This window comes from Nuphar pumila, chromosome 3, assembly GCF_984573655.1.
Source record: "Nuphar pumila chromosome 3, dmNupPumi1.hap1.1, whole genome shotgun sequence".
In the NCBI taxonomy this organism is placed as follows: domain Eukaryota; kingdom Viridiplantae; phylum Streptophyta; class Magnoliopsida; order Nymphaeales; family Nymphaeaceae; genus Nuphar; species Nuphar pumila.
The window spans coordinates 35,564,661-35,591,932 of NC_143251.1; the positions used below are offsets into that span (position 1 = coordinate 35,564,661).

Sequence of the window (27,272 nt, forward strand, 5' to 3'; positions counted from 1 at the left end):
CGCCTTTCTCCCAAACAATCACCGTGGAAAGATTTGACAAAGCACAATTTCTGAGGCAGAAGCAACCATCAACACAGAAACATGCTTATATAACAAACTCCAGCCCACCCTCTAATCAAAACATCCATTCTATCTCCGCCTATCACTCATCCTTCCATAAACATAAATATGACCTTGAGCATTCATGAATTAGACCGCTCCGTTTTGTAATAGTATGCAATGATCAGTAGAACCGGGTAGCACAAAAAAACCATGTCTTAGGTTCTGTACTCTCAACATTTAAACTCTGTTCTTTCACCCAAAAAAAAGTACTGCAGAATACAGCGGCTTGGCAAAACAAGCGTTATTTCCATAAAAAACTTTACTGCCCTAACAGACAACGTAGAGACTACAGCTAAAAATTTATGGTCTGGTTTAACATGAAAATCAGAAAGTAAACATAATACAGAGGATAACAGGTCTACTAATCTCAGAAGAAATTATGGTTTGTGGAGAATCGACAAACGACAAAATCATAGCATATGACTGTGCTTAGTCTGCCCTGGATTGGCCTGCTCGGGATGATAGAATGATGCCCACAATGAGTCCATACAAGGCCAGAGCTTCAGCAAAAATAAGGATGAGGATCATCCCAACAAACAGCTTTGGCTGCTGTGCATTGGCTCTGCAAAGACAGTTCACTGTTTAGTATATCCATATTCAGGTGTTTTACAAGTTGATAAAAAAGCTAATTGTTAGAATAAATGGATGTCACACATAACTTGCAGCTTACAAATCCTGAAAACACAAATCAAATGAGAGAGAGAGAGCTCCTTATGCAATGCACCACAGAAAGATTGCCCCCCGCTAACTTAGCGAATAGAAGTGCAATTTTTTCAGCAAACAGAAGAAAAGAGCATGCCAATCAGAGTGCTGCAGGTACATCCGGTGCAATGATAGTCCCATAAGCAATTGCATTACAAGAGTATGAGCATCTATTGCTTATGCTGACAATTTCTTAGAGGTGAACAACCAACTCAGAATAATTGATACCAAGTGCTAAAATAATTTCTAGCATATTCCCCATCTCGTGAAGCAAATTGTGCATTTACATCAGTCCTAAGTCCTAACAAATAATATCACAAGAAGGTAACCTCGTAGACACTGAAGCAGAAAATAAAAGCACAAGGCAATGTAGTAATGTGGGTATTTCAATATATGAAGTCTATCCACGTTGAGGCTACCACTTTCTAGACGCTGGTTCGTTTCACACGTAATGTTGGTGTCTCAATATGTGAAGTCTGTCCATGCTCAGGCTGGCACTTTCTAGATGCTGGTTCATTTCACATACGCATGTGCGAGCAATGCCAAAATTTTAATTAAGTTATCTATTCGACTGTCGCATAATCAATGCCAAATTAAGTTATCTATTTGAGTGTCACATAATCAATGCCAAATTTTTAAGAAAAAATAAAATTAACTACTAAATAAATCAAGATATAAAAAAAATATAGATGAAGTTAGAAAGACAACGTTGAACATTGAAATGAAACAAGATGTGCACAATCATAATGCCAAGAAAAATAAAATTAACTACTAAATAAAGGATCAAGATATAAAAAAAATATAGATGAAGTTAGAAAGACAACGTTGAACATTGAAATAAAATAAGATGTGCACAATGCCACAATCACAATGCCAACAAAGGGGTACACAAGTGCACAAACACAACATGGTCTCTAATGGACCGATTACAATCTCATAAAAGAGATACAAAACACACTTCACAAGAACACAATGTAAAAATAATGATTTTATAATCTCAACAAATATGCTTGGAAAAGCATACTTGAACACTTACAAGCAGCTCTATTTATAGAGCAATAGAAGCAGTCAAAAAGGGAGAGAAGGGGGGCAGTCCACAAGTTCGTTAGACTGCCTCCAACGGTCAGAAATATGACTCTTGGGAGCAATCCAATGACTAGTTGGATTGCTTCCCAACAGTCACAAACTATTTACATTATAAAATAAAAGAAAAAATTAAAAAACTAAAAGACTATAGGGTCCCTATTGGACTGTATTTATTATAATATATAAAAGACCAAAATACCCCTAATATATGTATATTGTATAAATATATATACAATGTATTTTAACACTCCCCTTCAAACTTAGAGTGATATCACCGAAAGTTTGTTAAAAAAAACAGAAATCGTGGTAGAGGAAGAGCTTTGGTGAAGAAGCCTGCAATCTGAAACTTGGACTGAACATATAGTAAAGTAATTGTCCCCTTCAAGTATTATTCCCGAACATAGTGACAAGCCATCTCGATATGTTTTGTTTGTTCATGAAATGTGTGACTGATGGCTATATATACAGTACTTTTGTTATCACATCATAACTTTGAAGGTTCTAAAACATCATGAAAGTAAGGATTTCATCCACACGACCTCGGTTGTTGTTGTAGCCACCGCCCTATGTTCAACTTTTATGAAAGATAAAGACATTTTCTGTTGCTTTTTGTATCTCCAGAAAATGAATGAATCACTTACAAACACAAAAAAAAACTTTAGTTGAGTGTCGGTTATTGGGACCTCCTCACCAGTCAGATTCAATATAAGCAATAAGATTTAAAAATGATGAAGAGCATAAGAATAACTTTTTAGATATAGTTTTCTTGATGTATCGAACTATTCCTAACACGACACTCATGTGAACTGACGTAGGTGCATGCTGAAACTGACTTGCAGCATGCACTACATGCGCAATATCTAATCTAGTAATAGATAAATACATTAGTGATCCGATAAGTTGCTTATAAGGAGTTTGATAATCTAATAAAACTTCGTCTTCAACTCTCATTTTAGCATTTATCACTTCACGAGTGTCAGCAAATTTTGTCTATGATTTCCAAACACGCAACAATATCAGCTACAAATTTTATTTGAGACAAAATGTATCCTCTTGACGAATATGCTACTTCATACCTAGAAAATATCTCAAAACACCAAGTTCAGTCATATCAAAAGATTTCTTAAGCATAATTTAAATTTCTTTAATTTCCTTCTGATCATTCTCAGTGATGATCATATCATCAACTACACGAGAAAAATGATAAGCGAAGTACTTGTAGATCTTACAAAAAGAGTAGCATCGATAATAACAAGATTTAAATCCAAATTTTATCAGTCTTACTAAATCGATCATACCATGCTTTAAGAGCATGTTTATGCCCATATAAAGCCTTTTAGAGATGAAGAACCATATCATTTTCAATAGTCAGACAGAAGAGGGAATCTATATAAACTTCATTTAAATTTTTATTTAAGAAAACATTTTTAACATCTAACTGATATATAAGTCATTTCCTAATGGATGCTACTACAACTAGATTCCTACTGTGGTCATGTGAGCTACTGAGGCAAAGGTTTCCTCATAATCTATACCATATTCTTGGGACTACCCTTTCACAACTAATCTTGTTTTATATCTTTCTATGGATCCGTCACTCTTTATTTTGACCTTAAATACCCATCTACCCTATTGTCTTCTTTCTCTTAAGAAGATGCTAAACTTTCCAAGTATGGGTTCTACTCATTCTTTTATGTCTTTGGCTTCTCTACAGTTGAATGATTCATGATATGAGTGAATTGCTAGAAGACATGCCTTATAGTTTGAAGAAAAAGATTCATAGGTATTCGTTTAGATCTTTTAATACTAGTGATCATGCATATATTTTGCATTTTATCCATCTTATTTTATGCATGATCCACTGAAAAATCGTTTTAAAAACCCACATTTATCATTAGTTTCGACAAAAAACATTGAAATAGAAATTATCAGAAAATCGTGTATTTCAAAGCTTGCCCTGCATTTTTAGTGTTTTTATTAGTTTAGGATTTTCTTAATTGTAGTTTAGTTAGATTAGGTTGTAATCACTTAATTTGAATTAGTTTAGGAAGTCATTTTAGATAAACACGTTTTTCTAAGAGAGCCCTTTTTTGCAAATTATTGAAAATTCTTGGGACCTGTTTTGAAAATTTTGTTTAACCTAATTATAGTATTATAAATAGTATGTTTCAAGGAGGAGGACACGTTTTTCCTTGTTGGATTGCACGCCCCCCCTTGCCCTCTCTCTCCTCTCTGTCTCCTTTGCTCCCTCTCTCAGTGCTGATTTTCTTTTTCTTCTTCTTCTTCTTTTTCTTCTTACTTCTAGCCTTTCTCATCATCGGCAATCTCATCTTCTTCGTCGAGGAGGTGCATCTGCAGCTCGAGAATAACCGTTTCTTCTTCTCAACCCATCCGTCGGGAGCGGATCGCCCGATTCGCTTCTTCTTTCTCTTTTTCATCATAGTTTTAATTTCGCATCTCATAAAGCATATCATCGCATCATCTGCATACTTAGATTAGTTTAGTTTAGTTTTCTTGCATCAGAAAAAAAGAAAAAGAAAAAAAATACAGATTTCATATTAAGTAGTTTAACCGTTTCTTGATTTAAGCGTAGGATAGTGTTAATTTAGGTAGATTGTTAGTTTTAATATAGGTTTTTATATTTTATTTTCTTGATTCTCGATTACTTTTAGAATAGTTTAGGATTAGATTTAGTTTAGGAAAGTTTGCAGCACACTGTTTGATTCGTTATTGTTTTTAGATCAAGTAAATAGAATTTGTTTTTTTTAATTAGCCGATTAGTTTTTTTTAATCGTTTTGCTGAAATCGTGTTTTGACGTTAGGTAGAGCATAGTTTCTGTAATTAAGTCCGAGTTAGTTGATCAATAGCTGTCGTCAAGTAGTGCAGATTAGTTTTTGGTTAGATAGAGTTGTTATTAGATTAAAAGAAAATATAAAAAAAACGGTAGAACATAGTGTAGTTTTCTATTTTTTATTTATTGCAAGTAGTCAATTAACGTGGATTCAATTGTTGTTTTCTTTTACCAGTTAATGCTTTATTTCCAGAATTAGAGTAGTCACGTTAGAGTCAATGTTTGTGCAGCCCAGCGTTGGATGTTAATCCAGTTTACTTAGGAAAGTAACATAGCTGATCTCTTTCGTATTAGCATTTTCTTGAGCATAGGTTCGATTAGTTTTTATTATTGCATAGTGTTGTAGTTAGTCTTTATTATTCCCAGCATGCATCAATTAACCTAGGGTTGTGTGATTCACGCAAGCTTGTTTAGTTAGTCTTTATTAGAATTAGATTTAGTTTGGTAATAGGAATAGCTGATTCTTTGTTTTTTAGTTTTTAGTCCATTAATAAGTAGTAAGTTAGGTAGTTTTATATGGTTTCAGATCTGTGATTAGTTTTAGATTTGTTAATCCGTACAATATCTTCCATTATGTCCCAGTCATTAGTTAGTTTTTTTTTATATTTCATATAGTTAATAACTAGTTTTACTTGATTAGTGTTAGCCGATTTTCTTTCTTAGTCTTGTTAATTTTTTTAATTAAGTAGTTTGCCATGTTCAGCTAATTGTCTTCTTGATCTTTAGGTGTAGTTAGTTTCTTGATTTCTTGATTAGTTGTTATTAGTTTGTTAGAAATTAGTTCTTGAATTCTTGTTAGTTAGGCTGCTTTAATATTTTGTTTTTTAGTGTTATTTTGTTGATAGTTAGTTACTTATTAGTTTGTTTTTTAGTTAAATTTTGTTCTTGCTGAATTTTTTTAGTTCATTAGCTATTAAATCTTTGTTTAGTTTTTCTCGTACAACTGTGTTTTGTTTTTTGTTTCTTGCAGGGAAGTGTTTGGACGTGCAATGAACCTCTTTTCGTTCCCTCGAAGTGCCCTCTAAGGTCCCTTCACAGGGAGCCCTCAAAAGAAAGAAAAAAGCTTAACTAGGAACAAGGGACAAAAGACTCAGAGCACCGAAGACTTTTCTTTTTCTTTTTAGATTAGGGTTTATTTTATTTTATTTATTTAATTGGGTTTGTAATAAGTCTGTTATTCATTTGTTTAAAGTCCTCCGCAGAGGGCTGCACTCTCTTCCTTATTAACTCAATTAATTTATTTTTATTTTTGGCAATAAAGCGTAGTTTAAATGTGTGCTTGAATACAAAGTATTTCTCGTTTCCTGAGTTCGACCCGGACTTCACCACTAGTGTAAACCAGTTTTTATTATTTGGTGTCTAGCTTTCACACTTGTTTTTATTAAAAATATTTTAAAAATCGTTTTTTAAAACTCACACCAACTATATTCTTTTATACCTGTTGGTTGACTATATTTCTCAAAAGCACATGGATGCTCCCTATTATCTCGTCTAGAGTATTGTATAAGGTCATGAGTTGGTTCTCTTTCTTCACTTGGTTTATCATTTGATTAAACATTATCACTAACTTAATTATCATCATTTTCAATGCTGGAGCTGGGCAATAAGTCAAACAAAAAGCATACTCGGATTCTTCCTTAGTTTTTTAAAATCAAATCACTTTTCTTTCATCAAATCCCTTTTCTTTTTCAAGAAATGTTACATTTCTGGATGCATAAAGTTTATCATTTTTAGAGTCAAGCACAAAACATTTACATCTGAAAACCCTTAATCTTGTCAGTCGAGAGAAATCTTAAAGAGTTTTTCAATTGGAGATTTATTTTCTAAAATTTGAAAAGGCATTCTATTTATTAAATAAATCGTGGTGAGGGTGGCTTCAACCCAAAACTTCTTTGAAACTTCTTTTGAAATAAGTAGGGTCCTAGTAGTTTCAATAATATGACAATGTTTTCTTTCGAAAATTCCATTTTGTTGGGGGTTCCTAGGATAAGATTTTTGATGCAAAATACTGAGTTTTTAAATAGGATTGAGAATCATTTGAAAGAAACTCTACTCTTGAGTCAGAGCGGAAGATCTTAATATTTGTTTTAAATTGATTTTTAACAAGATTATGAAAATTTTTAAAACATAAAAAAACTTCGAATTTGAATCAAGGAAGTATATCCAAATGTGTCTACTAAAATCATCTATGAATTTAACATAGTATGAGTAACCACCTTTTGACATAACAGGAGTGAGACTCCGTACATCTGAATGCACTAATTCAAAATTTTCATTAGTCATGGAAATTCTATATCCAAAAGACATCATTTGCATTTTCCAAGTATATAATCTCTACATACAAATTCTTTTTCCTTACAATTTTTTTTCAAAACGAAAAAAATGATAGTTTGGATATACTTGTATGTCCTAATCATTTATGCCAAAGATCTAAATTAATTTCTTAGATATGGTTCCAAAAAGAGTCTTTAGGTAGATATAAAGAGTCCATATAGTAAAGGTCTCATCTTGTAAGGTTTTGTCCAATCGGTTTCCCTGATTGAAAATCCTACACCCAACAAGCCTTAGATGAGAATATTTAATACCCATAATCGAAAATTTGAGAAACAAAAAAAGGTTTAAATCAAGTTTTGTTATAACCCTAATATTTGGAATAAAGGTTTTTTTTTAATCATTGTTAAGATTTCTTATACTTTTAACTTTTAAAGAAGTACCATTGGTGGTTGACACACGTGAAAAATATGAATTAGTGCAATCAGATACTAGGGATTCATAATGAGTTATATGAAAAGAAGCTCCCGAATCCAAAATCCAAGAGACGAAAAGGAGATGGTAGCACCAGATGTAAAGGGAGTGGCTTTTAGTATTTGTGAATCGGCCCCCGTAATTTGGGCAATTATCAAATCATTCAAGTTGCCCTTTCTTTGATTTTTGAGGTTCCGTGACGACCTTTTTTGAGTTTGGGACAATCTTGTCTTATATGTCCCGGTTCTTTACAATAGTGACAAGTAATTTTACCACCCTTTATCCTCCTTCATTATGTCCTCCTCCATTGATTTTTTTCTTAAAATGAGGAGGTTTATAAGTTTTCGGGTGTTGATACGACAAGACCCTCATTACTAGACTTGTGCATTCCAAGTCTAGTTTCTTCTTGACATATTTGAGCAAGGGCCTCACTTATCAGAGTTAAGTCCTATGAAGTAAAGAGGACCTAACTTACTCAAATTTTGGTCGAAAACCGTATAGAACAGAGAAAAGATTTTGTCTTTCAACTTGTTTTCTCATCTCAATTGCCGAACCTTTCCATTTTAGTTCCAACATAGCCAACTCATCCCAAATACAGGATAAGAGACCATAAAAATCTCTTACACTCTTATCCCCTTGTTAGGTCTTGTTTGGTAGTACGTACCTTGTCTTGGAGATAATATAGTCAACCCATATCCTTTTAAACGAATGTGCTCTTTAAGAAGATTCATGCATCACACACTTTTTTGAACTTGATAATGTTAGTTGCAATTTTGAACTCCATGGTATTCATGAACCATGAAAGTATTTGAGCGTTATTAGCATCCCAATCCTCCATTTTGTCTTGATATTCTTGCAAATCCTTCTTCTTCTTCAGAAAGAACTTTGATTTGATCTCCTTCTCTTCTCGTTAACTTTAGTTGGAGTTTATTAGTGGCCCCACTAACAAAACCCCAAAGTTTTTTTCTTTGATATGGTTTTCCATTACGGTAACCCAAATCAAGTAGTTGCTTTCGTTGAGCTTGTAGTAGATGACGGAGGTAGATTATCTTTCACCCATGCGAACGGTGAAGAATTTGGCTTGAAGTTGAAGAACAAAGCTTGAAGACGACCACTGCATAGAGAGAGCACCCAAGATGATTTTTAACACTACAAGAGACTACCATGAAATGAAACAAGACGTGTACAATCACAATGCTAATAAAAGGCTACACAAGTGCACAAACACAATATGATCTCTAATGGACCGATTACAATCTCATAAAAGAGATATATAAAACACAAACTTCACAAGAACACAATGTAAAAATAATGATTTTATAATCTTAACAAATATGCTTGGAAAAACATACTTGAACACTTAAACGAGCTCTATTTATAGAGCAATACAAGCAGTCAAAAAGGGAGAGAAGGCAGTCCAACGACTAGTTGGACTGCTTCCCAACAGTCATAAACTGTTTACATTATAAAATAAAAAAAAATTAAAAAACTAAAAGACTATAAAGTTCCTATTGGACTGTATTTATTACAATATATAAAAAGACCAAAATACCCCTGATATATGTATATTGTATAAATATATGTATATCAGGTATATATATATATATATATATATATAGAAAAAGTGGAAGTTGTGCAACCCTTAGGTGTGCAGCTACCAGCGCAAACACCAAGGCCATCCATTGGGGCCTTGATGGATGGCCCACGCAAAAATGCATGTTTTTGCGCATTTTTGACTTTTAGCGGCATTTTTTTCACCGCCGCTAAAGGTCGCAACGGAAATTAGGACCTAAAGCCTTAAAAGGCAGAAAACTCGCGTTTTAACAAGTTTTTTGTTGTCCATCACGCTTGTGATGGACGACGGCCAATGGAGTCCCGTAGGTAGTTGCGCACCTAAGAGTTGGGCAGCTACCACTCACTCACTCTCTATATATATACACACAATGTATTTTAACAAACATGTCCATGAAGTGTTGTGTTGTGGCCAATACTATGTCATGTCAATATGGGATATGCATGGGCTGGTAAACGAACCAAAAAGGACATGTTCAGGCTTAGGTTGTCTCAGCTCGTTTACCAATGGATTGAGCTCGTGACTTGGCTCATGCTTGTGTTTAGCCAAGCTCAAGCTTGGCGCATCCTTGAACAAGAAGAGCCAAACACAATCTGGCTCATGTAAAAACATTCCATGTTATGTATGTTAAAATGTCTATGAAGAGATGTGCACAAAGGCACTCAAACAACACTTGAACAAATATGCACAAAGGCGTAAAATAATGCAAACATGCGCAAATGCATGTAACGAGAATATATTGAATGAAAAAAGAGGAGCTTGAGACACTCAAGCAATGCATTTACAAGGGGGAACACCCCTATATATACACCACAAAGGGAAGCCACCTTGGGGGCTCCCAACGGTGACTGTTGGGGGCTCCCCAACGACTCTTTTGGGGAGCCTTCCCAAGGTGGCACGAAAACCACAAAAAAAGAATAAAAATAAAGAAAAAAGAAAAAAAATACAATCATATTCCTAAGTGGAATATGCGTAAAATGTGAAAATACAGAAATACCCTTTTCGGGTATTATGATCAAAATAAATATATATATATATATAATATATGTATACATATCTTTATATATATACTAATATATATATATATGTACATACGAATTACATTTTCAACACCCCCCTCAAACTTATGGTGCGATAACCGCAAGTTTGCCCAAAAGAAAATGAAACCGAGGGGAGCAAAGCGCGCCTTAGTGAAGAAGTCCGCTAGTTGATACTCCGGTGTCACATATGGAAGATCGATGATTTTTTTCAAATATTCTTCCCGAACATAATGGTAGTCCATCTCTATGTGCTTCGTGCGCTCATGGAAGGTATTGATTTTTTGCAATGTATATCGCACTCTTATTGTCACAACATAACTTTGTTGGTTGTAGAATATGAACTCCCATATCTTCTAGCAGACGCCGAATCCATACTATTTTCATGGTTGTGGATGTCATGGCTCTATACTCAGCTTCGGTGGAAGATAAATAGACCTTTTGTTGCTTCTTACACCTCCAAGAGACCAACGATTCACCTAAAAAGATACAGAAACCAGTGGTGGAGTGTCGATTATTAGGGTCACCTCCCCAATCAGAGTTAGTATACGCAATTAAATTTAATTCAGAGGATGAAGAAAGAAATACTCCCTTATTTGTTGTTCCCTTTATATATTTGATGATTCAAAGGACTGCACTCATGTGAACCGATGTAGGGGCATGTTCGAATTGACTTGCAATGTCAACAACATGAGATATATCGGGTCTGGTGATGCTAAGATACATCAATGACCCAACCAGCTGTTTGTAAGGAGTAGGATTATATAAAATAATCCCATCATCGATCCTCATCTTGGATCCAACAACTTCGGGTGTTTCACAAATTTTGTCATCAATAATGCTTGACTTGTCAATTATCTCACAAGCAAGCATAGTTTGGGATAAAAAATATTTTCTATGAGAGAAAGCAACTTCAATGCCCAGAAAGTATGTCAGAAAACCTAAGTTTGACATCTCAATTTTTTCAGTTAGTGGACTTAATTTTTTTAATTCCCTTGATATCATCGCCTGTAATTAACATGTTATCAACATATAGCAAGATTTCTTTACAAATAAGGCAATGTCAGTATAGCATGAGACAAATCTATTTTCTATCATTAAACTGTTAAATCGGTCGTACCAAGCTTTGGGAGCTTGCTTTAGACCATAAAGAGTTTTTCGTAAACGGAAAACTTTACCATTAGGGCAATCCGTTCCAGGAGGAGCAGTCATATAAACTTCTTCATTTAAATCTCCATTTAAGAAAACATTTTTAACGTTCATTTAATAAATGTTCCATTTTTTAATTGATGTGATGGTAATAAGGCATCTAACTGTAACCATTCGAGCAACAGGGGCAAACGTTTCATCATAGTCTACCCCATATTCTTGTCCATATCCCTTAGCAACTAGACGCGCATTATATCTCTCAAGAGTCCCATCACTCTTGGTTTTGACTTTAAAAACCCAGCTACATCCTATACTTTTCTTTCCTTTAGGAAGATCCTGAAACTCCCATGTTCTAGCTTTCCTAAGAGCCCTTAGTTCATTTTCCATGGCTTCTACCCATTCATTCATCTTTTTGGCTTCAAAAGTTTTAGGCTCAACGTATGAGTGTATGGCACTAAGGCACGCTCTATGTTTGGGAGAAAAGGAGTCATAAAGATATGAATCTAGAAGGTCTCCTATTTCTCTCAGTTCTTTGAGAACTTTCACCCAAAGTGATGGTTTCACTAAGCTCACTATATTTCTCTATAGCACTTTTAAAACTGCTTTGGTCTCTATGTCTGTATACAACAGGTTCCCTAGAAGATCTATCATCAGCCTCATGATAGATAAAAGGCTGAGGAGGATTGTCATTCTCTTTTATTTCATTTTCACTTGGTGTGAATTCCTCATCACTGATGTCATCATCTCTTGACAATAGATCAAATAAGAAGGAATAATCCATGTTTTCCTCATGAGATTCAGATTTTTCAAACCCACTAACATTTTCTAGAAAGCTTACATTTCTAGACACATATAATTTATCATTCTTGATATCTTAGCACCAAAATCCTTTTTGAGTCTCGAAATACCCAAGGAAGGCACATGGAATGGCTTTAGGTGAAAGTTTTGTTAAAATGTACACTCAAAATCAATATTGTAAGTATAAATATATATACTTATATACATAGAGATACGTATACATATTTTATATGTATACGTATCTCTATATATAAGTATATATATTTATACATTTTTATCCTTTTTTTTACCCAAAAGGGTATTTTTGTCATTTTACATTTTGCGCATATTCCATTTGGAATATGCTGTAATTTTTCCATTATTTTTGTAATTCTTTTAATTTTATTTTTTTTTCTTTTTTGCACTCTCAAAAAGTGCATTGGGGGTCTCCCCAATAGAGTCGTTGGGGAGCCCCCAACGGTCACAATTGTGACCGTTGGGAGCTCCCCAACGACTCCTTTGGGGAGCCCCCTCTTGCCTCCTTCCTTCTTGTATAAATAGGGGTGTTCCCCCTTTGTATTTTCTCAAGCTTGAGAGTCTCAAGCATTTGCTTTTTTATATTGAAATACATGCATTATTGCATGTTTATTATTTATACACTTTTGTGTATTTTTGTTCAAGTGTTGTGAGAGTGCTTTCGTGCACTTCTTTTATAAGGTTTTTATGCTTGTTTATGTATTGTCTCTTCGTAGACAATTTCACATGGTATCAGAGCTCGGTTGTTGATTGGAGATCGTGAGATCCACCTTTGTTCGAGTGCCTCGAAAACCGTGCCTTCGAATTTTTTGTGATTGAAGTGGTGGATCTTGCTTCTCAAATATTTTAGAAGGATCTTGTGCTAAGAAGAAGTGGAAACATCGTATTGGTACGTCTTTTTTCTTCTTCTCTCTACGTCTTAATGGGTGAGAAAGAGTCTCACTTTGCCCTTGGCTTCAAGTTGAATGGGTCCAACTATCATATTTGGGCCGGGAATATGGAGGCCCACATAAAAGGAAAAGGATTGTGGGGTTATGTGCAAGGAACAATTCCGGAACCGGAACCCAAGATAACCATAATGGACGGAAGTGAAATCAAGATTCTTGAGGGAGAGGAAAGGATCAAAGCTCTTGAAGAATACTCAAAGAAACACGACGAATGGGAAATGAAGAATTTCAAGATTCTTTCTTGGTTCTTCGCATCCGTCGAAACGAAGATTAATGCCAACATTATCAAATTCAAAAAGGCATCGGAAGCTTGGCATTATCTCGAGAAGATGTATACATCAAGAGACCTATCTCATAAGTATTACCTTCAAAAGAAGGCCCTCTCCCTTACTCAAGGTGAAATGTCTATTAGGGAATATTTTGCCGATCTTTCCTCTATTTGGGATGAGCTCTCTATGCTTGAACCAAAATGGAGTGGAGAGGCAATTGAACTCCGCCACAAGCAACTTGAAGAAGATCGTTTCTTCAATTTTTTGAATGGGTTGAGACCGGAATTTGAGCAAATAAGGTCATCACTTCTATCCTCATTTACTCCTCCCTCTCTTGAAGATGTTCTCACCAAATTAAGTGGTGAGGAGACTCGTATGAATTTATGTAAACAAGGACCAAGTGTTCTTATGGTTCCTTGTAATTATGAAGAAAATAATGAGGTTAATGCCGTATCAAGGCCCGGAAATAATGTAAAGACCTATCGCCCTCCTCACTTTAAATTCCAAAATCAAGGAGGAGATGGTGGACAAAGAGGGAAGCGGGACTATAGCAAGACTATATGTCACTTTTGTAAAGAACCGGGGCATATCAAGCCGGTATGTCCCAAATGGAAAAAGCTCCTTGCTATGGCCACCACCGGGGCACCACAAAAGGAAGAGGCATCATCAAGTGGGTCACTCTCGTTGAACCAAATAATGGAAGCCCTTCAACCTCTTCTCAAGGGAGCTACATCCGGTGCCGCCGTGTCTACTTCTTCCATTCCAGGTAAAGTCCCTTGGCTTTTGGACTCAGGTGCATCCTTTCATATGTCCCCAAACATGTTTTCACTTTCCGATTATTCAAAAAATGCTTCTCCATCCTTTGTTTCCACTGCGGATGGAACTTCTCTTGAAATTAAAGGAATAGGTAATTTTGAAACTCAAGATTTCTTTATTCCAAAAATTAGATTTATACCTAAACTTAATTTAAACCTTCTTTCTGTTTCTCAACTCTCGGATCATGGTTGTGATATTAAATTTTCATGTGATAAATGTTTAATACAGGATCGCCTGTCCGGGAAATTGATTGGGGAAGGCTTTAGAAAAGGCGATTTATACTACATGGAATCTCTTCGAGTTCCAAAATCTTTTTGTAATGTTGCCCGAAACAAAGATATAAACATGTGGCACAAAAGACTTGGTCATCCTAATATCACCAAGTTGTCTTACTTACATTTTGCAAAAGACCTATGTAAAAGTTCCTTTTCTTGTAATGACTGTATTCTAGGAAAAATGAAAAGTTTACCTTTTGAGCAAAGAACTATGTTCTCATCAAAACCCTTTGAAATTGTTCATTCCGATGTTTGGGGACCGGCACCTGTTGTCTCAAAAGGAGGTTTTTCTTATTATGTTATTTTTGTGGATGATTTCTCTAGATATTCATGGATCTTTTTTCTTAAATTCAAACATGAAGTCTTTTCATGCTTTAGAACTTTCCATTCGATGATCAAGAATCAATTTAATAGTAACATAAAGATTTTTAGAAGTGATTCTGGAGGAGAATATCTCTCCAACCAATTTAAAATATATCTTGAAGATCAAGGAATCATTCACCAAAGATCTTGTCCTAAAACCCCCCAACAGAATGGGTTGGCCGAAAGAAAACATAGACATATTATTGAGACCACTCGAACCCTTCTTATTTCCCAAAACATACCAAAAAATTTTTGGGCTGAAGCTGCTCTTGCTTCTGTTTATCTGATAAATCGTTTGCCTTCTAGATTATTAGGAAAAATATCCCCTTTTGAGATTTTATATAAACTTGAACCAGATTATAATAGATTACGAGTCTTCGGGTGTAAGTGTTTCATACTTACGGATAAGAATGACAAACTCTCTCCCAAGGCTATCCCCTGCGCTTTTCTTGGCTATTCTGAAACTCAAAAGGGATTTCGGTGTTATGATCTTCGAGAAGATAAGTTATATGTCTCTAGAAATGTAACCTTTTTGGAAAATGAAAGTGGATTTGAAAAAAATGTTTCGCAACAAGAAAACTTTGATTATTCCTTCCTTTTTGACTTGTTGTCTAGAATGATGATGTATCTAGTGATGATGATGTATCATCAAACCATGATGAGGACATTGAGGGTAATGTCGAAGAGCATAACCAACAAGAAGGCAGGAGTTCAAGTGATCCAATAACATACTCACGTAGAAACCAAAACACCTTTAGAAGTGCTATTGATCAATATAGTGAACTTGTTCCTGTTCTCGATCACCGTAGATCTGAGAGGAATAGGAGACCTCCAACTCGTTTTGTCTCCTTTGATTCCTTTTCACCCCGATATAGGACTTGTCTTAGTGCCATTCATTCTTATTTTGAACCTAGAAACTTTGAAGAAGCTAAAAAATGTATAGAATGGCAAGAAGCTATGCAAAATGAACTTAATGCTCTTAAAAGGGCTGAAACTTGGGATTTCGAAACTCTACCCATAGGAAAGAAAACTATAGGTTGTCGATGGGTTTTTAAGGTTAAAACTAAGAGTGACGGATCCCTTGAAAGGTATAAAGCTCGCTTAGTTGCAAAAGGATATGGGCAAGAGTATGGAATTGATTATGAAGAAACTTTTGTTCCTGTAGCCCGAATGGTTACAGTTAGATGTCTTATTACTATTGCATCTATTAAAAATTGGAACATTTTTCAAATGGATGTGAAAAATGCTTTTTTAAATGGTGATCTTAACGAAGAAGTATATATGGATGCCCCACCAGGCATGAAGATTCCTGAAAATAAAGTTCTTCGTCTTCGAAAGGCTCTTTATGGATTGAAACAGGCTCCCAAAGCCTGGTATGATAGATTTACCAGTGTAATGTTGGAAAATGGTTTCTTCTCATGCTATACTGACACTGCTCTATTTACTAAGAAATCTAAAGCAGGGATTGTAATATTATTGCTCTATGTTGATGATATGTTAATTACAGGTGATGATGTTCAAGGAGTCAAGGGTATTAAGTCCGTCTTGACTTCAAAATTTGAGATGTCAGACTTGGGTTTTCTGACATATTTTCTTGGAATTGAGGTTGCTTATTCGCAACGTGGTTATTTTTTATCTCAGTCTAAACTTGCTTGTGAGATTATTGACAGATCCGGGATTTCTGATGACAAAGTATGCGAAACTCCTGAAGTTGTGGGAGCAAAAATGAAAATTGACGATGGTGTTCCTTTAACCGATCCTACCCCTTACAGGCAGCTGGTAGGTTCGTTAATGTATCTTAGTATTACTAGACCTGATTTATCACATGCTATACACATCGCCAGTCAGTTTCAGCACGCTCCCACAACCGTTCATATGAGTGTTGTTCTTCGCATCGTCAGATACTTGAAGGGCACAATAAATAAAGGAGTATTTCTATCTTCTTCTTCTGATTTAAAATTACTTGCTTATACTGACTCAGATTGGGGAGGTGACCCTAGTAACCGTCACTCCACCACTGGTTTTTATGTTTTTCTAGGTGAATCTTTGATTTCATGGCGATGTAAAAAGCAACAGAAAGTCTCTTTGTCATCCACTGAAGCCGAATACAGAGCCATGGCATCCACTACCATGGAAATTGTATGGATTCGACAACTTTTGGAAGATATGGGAGTACCTATCCGAGAACCAACAAAGCTGTGTTGTGACAATAAAAGTGCAATCTATATTGCCAAAAATCACACCCTTCACGAGCGAACAAAGCATATAGAGATGGACTGCCATTATGTCAGAGAAGAATACTTGAAGAAGGTCATTGATCTACCATACGTGACGTCTGAGTATCAACTTGCGGACTTCTTCACAAAAGCTCTTTGTTCGCCTAGATTTCATTTCCTTCTGGACAAACTTGCGGTTATCACACCGTAAGTTTGAGGGGGGGTGTTAAAATGTACACTCAAAATCAATATTGTAAGTATAAATATATATACTTATATACATAGAGATACGTATACATATTTTATATGTATACGTATCTCTATATATAAGTATATATATTTATACATTTTTATCCTTTTTTTTTTACCCAAAAGGGTATTTTTGTCATTTTACATTTTGCGCATATTCCATTTGGAATATGCTGTAATTTTTCCATTATTTTTGTAATTCTTTTAATTTTATTTTTTTTTCTTTTTTGCACTCTCAAAAAGTGCATTGGGGGTCTCCCCAATAGAGTCGTTGGGGAGCCCCCAACGGTCACAATTGTGACCGTTGGGAGCTCCCCAACGACTCCTTTGGGGAGCCCCCTCTTGCCTCCTTCCTTCTTGTATAAATAGGGGTGTTCCCCCTTTGTATTTTCTCAAGCTTGAGAGTCTCAAGCATTTGCTTTTTTATATTGAAATACATGCATTATTGCATGTTTATTATTTATACACTTTTGTGTATTTTTGTTCAAGTGTTGTGAGAGTGCTTTCGTGCACTTCTTTTATAAGGTTTTTATGCTTGTTTATGTATTGTCTCTTCGTAGACAATTTCACAAGTTTATCATTTTTATCTGTCAAAATAAAACATTTGCACCCAAAAACTCTTAACCTACTATAATCAGGATCTCTTTTATACAAAATTTCAAATGGTGAAATTTTATCCAAATTTTTGAATGGAAGACGGTTGATAAGATAGATAGATGCAAGGGCGGCTTCGGCCCAAAATCTTTTAGGGATGTTTTAGGAAATGAGCAGGGTTCTGGTTGTCTCAATAATGTGCCTATGTTTCTTTTCGGCCAAACCATTTTTTTGAGGTGTTTTGGGATAGGATTTTTGATGAATTATCCCATGTTTCTCAAGATAACTTTTAAAATCATTTGAAAGATATTCTCCCCCAGAATCGGTTCTAAAAATCTTTAAATTTTCGTCAAATTGATTCTTAATCATCATATGATAAGATTTAAATGTTGCAAAAACCTCATGTTTATATTTGAGGAAATATATCCAAGTAAATCTAGATAAATCATCCACAAATATCACATAATAAGAGAACCCTCCTTTTGAAATAATGGGTGCCGGTCCCCAAACATCTGAATGAACAAGTTCAAAAGGTTTTGTAGTAAACATGGATCTTTGATAATATGGCAAACTTCTCATTTTTTTCAAGTGTGCAATCATTACAAACAAAATTTTCTTTACATAAATGTTTGTTAAATGAAAGATACAAAATTTTTGTGACATTGGGGTGACTAAGTCTTTTGTGCCATACATTAATGTCTTTGTGATGCAGCACATTATAAAAAGAAACTTTTGGAATTTGAAAAAAGTCCACATAATAAAGATCTCCTTTTTTAGAGCCTTCCCCAATCAATTTTCCGGACCGGCGATCCTGTATCCAATATTTATCAGATGAGAATTTTATATCACATCCATGGTCCGAGAGTTAGAGACAAAAAGCAAGTTTAAATTTAGTTTTGGAATATATCTAATTTTAGGAATAAAAAACATTTTTCTTCAAAATTTCCAATTCCTTTAATTTCAAGAGAAGTGCCATCGGCAGTTGAAACAAAAGATGGTGATGAATTCTTTAAAAAATCGGATAAAGAACATATGTTGGGTAACATATGAAAAGATTCACCTGAATCTACCAGGAGTTCTTACCAGGAGAAGAATAGGTAGATGTAGCTGCTCCAGAAACAACTCCCTTAAGAAGTTGTTGAAGTGCTTCCACGATCTGATGTAGAGAAAGAACTTCATTTGAGGGAGTCACATTTTCTTCCTTTTGAGATGTAGTGGCCATGGCAAGCAGTTTCTTCCATTTAGGGCAAACAGGTTTGATGTGCCCTAGTTCATTACAAAAATGGCACACAAATTTGTTGTAGTCCTTTCTTCCTCCTTGACCACTTGATCCTTGATTTTGATTTTTGAAGTGAGGAGGCTTATAAGTTCGAACATTGTTCCCCGGTCTTGAAACGACATTAACGGCATCACTTTCTTCATTAGTTGAAGTTGCAAGAACACTCAGATTGTTTTTACTAGTATTCATACGCGTTTCCTCCCCACTTAGCTTTGTAATGACATCTTCAAGCGAGGGGAAAACAAAAGAGGAGAGAAGAGCGGACCGAATTTGCTAAAACTCAGGTCTAAACCCATTCAAAAAATTGAAAAAATGGTCATCTTCCAATTGTTTGTACCTAAGCTCAATGGCTTCTCCACTCCATTTAGGTTCAAGCATAGCGAGTTCATCCAATATGGATGATAATTCTGTAAAATATTTCCTTATAGACAATTCATTTTGTTGAAGGGTCAAAGCCTTTTTTTGGAGATAATACTTGTGAGACAAGTCACTTGACGTGTATTTTCTCAAGATAATGCCAAGCTTCTGATGCTTTCTTGAATTTAATAATATTAGCATTGATCTTAGTTTCAACCGATGAAACAATTCAAGAAAGAATCTTGAAAATTTTCATTTCTCATTCTTCATGTTTCTTGGAATATTCTTCAAGAGCTCTATTTCTCTCTTATCCTTCGAGGATTTTAATTTCACCTTTCTCTACCAAAGTAATCTTTGGTTCGGGTTTCGGTATAGAATCAAGAACGTATCCCCAAATACCTTTACCTTTTATGTGAGCTTCCATGTTCCCGGCCCAAACATGATAGTTCGAGCCATTCAACTTGAAGCCAAGAGAGAAATGGGAATCTTTTTCGCCCGTTAGAGAGAAGAGAATAGAGAAAAAAACACGTACGGCAATAAGATTTTAGATCTTACTTGTTGTAGGAAACTTTTAAAATATTAGATGAAGATAAGTCTCCACGTCAATCACAAAAAACTTGAAGGCACACTTTTCGAGACACTCAACCACACACATTCCTTCTTCAAACCAAGCTCCGATACCATGTAAAAATGTCTATGAAGAGACAATACGCATACAAGCACTAATACTTCACAAAAGATGTGCACAAAAGCGCTCAAACAACACTTGAACAAATACGCACAAAGGCGTAAAATAATGCAAACATGCACAAATGCATGTAACGAGAATATATTGAATGAAAAAAGAGGAGCTTGATACATTTACAAGCAATGCATTTACAAGGGGGAACACCCCTATATATACACCACAAAGGGAAGCCACCTTGGGGGCTCCCCAACGACTCTTTTGGGGAGCCTTCCCAAGGTGGCACGAAAACCACAAAAAAAAATATAAAGAAAAAAATACAATCATATTCCTAAGTGGAATATGCGTAAAATGGGAAAATACAGAAATACCCTTTTCAGGTATTATGATCAATATATATATATATTAGTATATATGTATAGAGATATGTATACATATATATATACTAATATATATACGTACATAAGAATTACATTTTTAACAACGTATACATAGAATATATATTTTTTAAATATTATACTTAAAAAATATATTTTTATATATTATACTTAAAATATATATATTTTATATATTACACTTAATAATTCATATTTTATGTATATATATTTTATGCATCCTTCTCTTTGTGTGACTAGGGTTACTTACTGAATAAATTCTCAATATGTATTACTTTTGTTTTTATCATTTATTTGCTTAATAACTGTAGAAAATTTACGGGTATTATATTATTCCCCCTAAAAAAGAATTTTGTTCTCGAAATTCAATATCAAATCATCAAACCCGAGAAATAGAAAATACAAATCATCATGGTTAAACTACACAATATCTCATATTTAACTTTCTATTATAATCAACATGAGTAATAAAAAACATACATCCTTAATCTAGTGTCTCAGAATTTACTTTCAGCATTCATCCTCAGAAATTCATCATATCTTGAAAACAAGTTTCACTCCAAGTCACTTGGTCTTAGGAATGTATAACCTCACAAGGAGTCTCCGCCCTAGTCGGATTACTTGGTCTTAGACAATGCACTTCCTCATAGGGATTTATCGTCCTAGCAGTTACCTGATCTTCGACAATGCACCTCCTCACAACGATTTACCACTTTAGCCGGGTCACCCAATCTTGGTTATGCACACCCTCATAGATATTTCCTTTGGAACAGTTCCTTAATGAATCTATTGTCATACATGCATAACTACAGTTAACCACTTATAGGGACAATAACTACCAATTCAGGCACAAACACGTACATATTCAACATACATCACATCATAGATTACAATCATATGACAATTCAACATGTAATCACATGTTAGCATATCAAAAGGGTTCTACGGCTCAATAGCTCCATCATTGAGCTTAAACTTTTATTGCATGCATTCATAACCTCAGCTAATGTGGCATTTCAATATCACATAGAAACACATCATCTCACGTATTGACGTCATAACATAGCCACATATAACATCACATTTCATATTATCTACAATCAACACATTCATAAATTGAAACTCGAAGGATGCGTATTTAATTCATTGAATCACTTATATCTCATAATTCAAAACATGTGTATTTCATAACATGAAACATTTAAACCTCAAGCATACATATTTCCTGCATACATCATTTAAGTCATACATACGTGATTCATACATATATTATCGAAAGTTCATAAATAAAAGTAAAAGCTCGTAAAAACTATGTATAGATTAGAATTATAGATATACTAGAGTTAGTATAGATTTTTTTAGGTTCTCAATTACGCACGAAAATTTTCTATCAAACAATAACACTACAAGTTAAATAAATAAATTGAAACTTACTCACCGAGCGATGTCAGACTGCTAGACATATCATAAGCCAATATTTTTATCCCGCTCTGATACCAAAGTTGTAACTCCCCAAAATTTTAACTCAAAAGTTTTCTCAGAATCACTAAAACATGGTTATCTTTTTAATTTGTTAATTTCATTCAGTCTATCCATACATAGTATGAATCTAATTAAAGATTCAGGGCCCCTTTCGGGCTCATGGATACACAGTTGCAATGCCAATGAATCAGTCATGCTACAAATGCAAATTTTAACATTTCAAATTTAAATATACATTCACCAATAGGCATTAACCATACATAATCAAATGCATCCATACACAATCACATAGTGTGCAATGCACATTTCATTCATTTCAATCACAGTTTGCAATAAGGCATATACGTGCAAAGAATGCTCTTTTCAGTTCATGCCCCCGTTTGGGCACTTAATACCTGCATAAATTCAGTATGGGAGTTGTATTTACAAGTACAGTAAATCCTTAGAAACATGATTAGAAAATCATTCATGCATTGCCTGTATTGTTGTTCCGGTCCATAGCCAGTTCGGGACTCATTGGGGCTCCAAACTGACCTATTGTTCCGGTTGTCACAGTGCAATGCACAGTATGAGAACAGAGCTTAATTTTTTACAGGATATTGAAAATTTTGCCAGCTTTCCAATGCCGCAAACCACCCATAAAAATTCCTCCGGACGAAGGAGATACGATCGGTTTAAGGCTCGGTTGAACTTTTCTTTTCCAACTGTCATCGTTTTGTGCACCTGATAACATAACTCAAAATTTCACAGATTATGCGAAATTTCGTCAGCTTTCCAACATGCGGACGTATGTCGGGTCTGTCATGCATACATGCGGGTAGAGTACATTCGGGTGGCCAAATGTCTGAAGGTTCAGTTCTCTAAAAAACTAAATATCTTTCAGTGATCTGCTAAAGTGTTCACATGTCTAATACCATGGACTCAAGCTCATGATAAGCAATCCTTGCTCATATATCTTGGGTCTCAACACAAACCAACGATGTGACAAACCTAGTTTAATATTTAAGCCAGATCTAACTTTACCAACGCCTATATTACTCAATTGTCAATTTTGAGCTACAAATATTTGTTTCCATACTTGCAAACTAAACATGCACATATGTGTGCATGAAAGCAGTAGAATGATGAAAGGAAGCTGCATCTTAACAGCAGGTGCACATGGAAAATGCTCATTCACATAACATACGAGAAACCATATATAATGGCACATCCATGACACAAGTTTACATACCATAAAATCTGGTTTGAAGACCTGGAAGCATGCACAAGAAAGCATCACTGCATTTACACACATAGGGAGGATGCAGAGTATAAATTTATTGATGGCATGAAATTTACTTAAACCCAAACAACCACATGAAATTGACATTAATCCTGTTCTCAATTCTGCAACTGTATTTTCAACTTTCCTTAATGTGATCATAGTGACATCAAATACAGCATTTTCAGCACTTCTATGGTGTATACTGTATAGTCATCTATCCCTAGAGAGAAGGATGACGCACATTAAATCCTGAAACTATATATGAAAGTAAAGATAAAAAGAATGGGGGAAAAAGGACGCTAGTGATAAACAAAATGAAGAGAAGAAGACGAGAGATGCAGATTATTGTGCTACATCAGGGGAATAAGCAAAAAAAGAAGAGGGAAGGGAATGGATATCCAAAGAGAAGATATAACCAAACCACTAAATAAGTCCATTTTATCCCTTTCAAAACTTTAACTTTGCCAGGTTTACTGCAGTTCAATTTACCTATATCTCTTGCATTCATTAACCTTAAACAGGGCCCGAGTTGGGATTGCTTCAGAAACTAGACCGTAAAAAATATACAAAAAATTAGGAAATCATAAGGAAATTAGAAGAAATTCACAATATGTATCCATCAGCAAATTGTTTAGACAAAATCAGGGTCCACAAAAGGTGATGGAAATGAAGATGGTAACTAATCCAAAGAAATGAATACAGTTTGATTAGCAAAACAGAAAAGAAGAAGAAAAGGAAGAATGTGTTGGAGGAGGAGGTAAAAGGAACAGCGTCAAGAGAAAAAAGAGAAGGCCAAAGCCATAGATTTTGTCCATTTTCTTTTAATTAGCTAGTTTTTGCACATCCATTTTGTTTGTCAGATAAGCATGTAACCGCTTCAAAAGGAATAATGTATCCATTTCCAAGGATGTACAAGATAAGCATGTAACCCCTCAATCCTAGAAGAGGGGTGCCAGGTTTGAAATCAACTGGGTGCTACCTCTTGGCTTGGCAATTAAAAAAAAAGTCCTAGAGAAAAATGGCATTACATGTATACTATTATAATAAGATAATTCACTAGCTTACAAAATCTTTTTCAGTTCAACCCGACTAGCAAGAAAAGAAAGAAGAAAAACGCTCCCTAGCATTGAATAGCCACGGTGTTCAAACAGTACACATGAAATGCATGTGCATGTTTGTTTCAAGATGCAGAAACACAGTTTTTTTTTTTTATGGATAAGCAAGCTGGGGTTAAGCAGACCCCTACCAGAATAACAACAAAACAACGGATTACATCAAAATATCATCAAGCATATGAGACCAATTGGGAGGTTTATCTTTCCAATACTGCTCCAAACCTATGTACCGATTTTAGCCAAACTCAAGGCAGTGTAGTTAGAAAATCTTAAAGACCAGATACATCTTACCGATCTGAATTCAAGAAGCTTTGGTAGAAGAGTAGGTGGATTACACAGTTTCAACAAATATTATTACCTTGTCATTGTCTTCAAAGATAAGTAGGGCACAAGTTTAGAAAAAAGAGTAAACAATATTTCTAGCCATGATGCTCCCATAAGGTTCTCTTTTCTTTATATTTTACAAACAATCTATATCTGGAAACATCTTAAACAGATACGTGAGACCAAATTACCTCACAATATACTAGCACAATTTAACATCTACAATGACAAGCTATAGGAGGATGTTAGCAAACTTCAGATATATACTACTAGAAAAGATTGAGACACAACAAAAGTGTAAAGCAATGGAGACAATATCAGGATTCCAGGAAGAACGGCATTGCAAAATCCTAAGAGAGAGGGGGGGGGGACCACAAAAACTAATATTATCACCAAACAAACAAAAAATATAGAGAGGAGAAAAACAAAGTAGTAACTCAACCAAGGAGCCAGGGGGAGAGGAGAGTGCTGGTATAGAGGCTAATAACTCTACTGGAAAAAAGACATAAGGATAGTCCATTTTCTCTGAAACGTACTACATTGGAAGAAGAAGATAATAGCATTAAAAGTTAACCACTTACTGGAAACACCTGTATAGATTAACAAAACAAAACCAGCTATGTCCCGTAAGTATCACTTAACATAAGGATTCCCTCTTATGCACAAAAGCAACATATTGATAAACTTACACAGAATAATCAAAGTCCAAGAAATCATTGGGGACACGTCATAAGAGAAACACGCTAAGGGTGAAAGAAGATGTTTTGTAATCCTGTGGAACAGATTACAACGAGAAGTTTCCCCATGAAAGAAAGTCCAGGGAAGAGCAACAAAACTTTTTCTAAAACTATCCATGATGCAACAGGGCTAAATCATAGTGATCAATAAGTCCAATGAAACGATGTGAACGTTACCAGCAACCAAAGTGCACTTCAGAAAAGTTGTTGAATCTACCAACAAACCAAGCCAAAAGATAACATAAAAAAAAATGGGATCACCAATCTAGTAACTATATCAGATAAACTGATCAAGACAATGACATTGGAACCTATCTTAAAGTGCATATTGCGCTTTTGTTTTCCAATTGCCAATTTTCCATATTTCACCATCTCAAAACCAAAATAGAAGGATTAGAAGCGTTAAGACAAAACTACATAGTGTTCAAACATCTTAAAAATCATGGTTTTTGTATAATCCGCAGCAAGTCCAATCAGAAAAAGCATTGTCATCACAGAATATAAATAAACAAAAAAAAAACAAAGAGATGCACACTCACCATCTTCTAAAGATAAAAAATCCTATTATTCTACGGACACTAAAATTGGGCCAAAAGAATGCAGTAGTTTAACCAAGGGTTATAGGTTCCAATTGTCACTAGGTCTATCCCCCGTCTTGGCTATCAAAAGCATTAAGAAAACGCCTGAAATAAGCAAGTAGGCATGGATAAGCAGAAAGAACCTTCTTTCTACAAGAAACTTCCAGATCTGCACTCGTTTTCAGATTGAATCTTCAATCTTGAAACCATCAATTCACGCAATACAAAATCATAACAATAATTACAACTAAAAGCTCGTTCAGTATATTAAAAAAAACCTTAAAATTCCGTTTAGATACATTACCAGATCTATATTATAAAAAAAAAGGAATCATGAACAACAGATCAGATCGAAAGCTACAAAAAAAAAGGCTTTTTCTTTAAAAATACTAAATTTAAGGATAAAAAGGACAGAAAATAAACGGATCCGGACGATCTACCTACGCTATCGGAAACCGAAGAATAAAGAAGACAGAAAGGAAGGAGAGAGGGAGAGAGAGTGTAAAGCACCTGACGCCGGCGTCGCCGACGATGCCGATGGCCATCCCGGCAGAGAGTCCGGCGAGGCCGCAGGAGAGCCCGGAGGAGAGGTGCGCGTAGCCGTCGAAGAGGTAGTAGGACTTGGCCTTGGGGTTGATCCCGGTGCTGATGATGACGGCGATGATGAGGCCGTAGATACCGAGCACTCCGGCCATGACGACGGGGACGATCGACTTCATCACGAGCTCTGGCCGCATCACGCCCATCGACGCCACGCCCACCCCGCTCTTCGCCGTCCCGTACGCCGCTCCCATGCCTGATCCAAATCCACAATATCAACCAAAAACAACGAGGATTGCGAGAATACAGAAGGAAAGATGGGAGAGAGAGAGAGTTACAGGAGAAGACGAGGGCAGACGCGGCCCCCAGGAAGCCGAAGAAGGGGGCGGTTTCGTCTCCGCTGAAGCTCGACATCCTCTCTCTCTCTCTCTCTCTCTCTCTCTCTCTCTCTCTCTCTCTCTCTCTCTCTCTCTCTCTCTCTCTCTCTCTTCCCCGCCTTTGGGAGCACGGATCTGAGAAGGAATTATCGAATAGACGAAGGGTATAATCGAAAGTCAATCCTCTGGTCTGGAACTCTCTCCTTCTTCCTCCTCGTCCTCTTCCCCTCTTTGGGTTTCGTCGTCGCTGTGTTCCTCTTCGTGTTGTCGTCTCGCCCACAACTTTTTAATAAGTTACTTATGGAGAGGGAAAACAGGTGACGCTCTTTTTGTTAAATTGCAGAAAAACTG

General features: G+C 35.5%; 1 protein-coding gene across 1 annotated transcript; it reads right to left on the reverse strand.

Annotated features, from left to right (window-relative positions):
* Positions 1-241: 241 nt before the first annotated feature.
* Positions 242-27,221, reverse strand: LOC149842569 (V-type proton ATPase 16 kDa proteolipid subunit-like). The gene is made up of 3 exons (XM_089999293.1): positions 26,883-27,221; positions 26,515-26,800; positions 242-664 (listed from the first exon to the last, which is right to left on the reverse strand). Exons 1-3 carry the CDS (start codon positions 26,956-26,958, stop codon positions 532-534), a joined length of 495 nt encoding a protein of 164 aa, XP_089855419.1. The 5' UTR covers positions 26,959-27,221; the 3' UTR covers positions 242-531.
* Positions 27,222-27,272: the final 51 nt, after the last annotated feature.

What these genes read in the sequence shown, in the direction of transcription:
- LOC149842569 (XM_089999293.1), bottom strand. Translation starts at nt 26,958, where the DNA reads ATGTCGAGCTTCAGCGGAGACGAAACCGCCCCCTTCTTCGGCTTCCTG. An exon ending in GTCTGCCCTCGTCTTCTCCT is followed by an intron (nt 26,801 to 26,882) that starts GTAACTCTCTCT and finishes GATTTGGATCAG; the next exon opens with GCATGGGAGCGGCGTACGGG. An exon ending in GTCGGCGACGCCGGCGTCAG is followed by an intron (nt 665 to 26,514) that starts GTGCTTTACACT and finishes CTGTCTTTGCAG; the next exon opens with AGCCAATGCACAGCAGCCAA.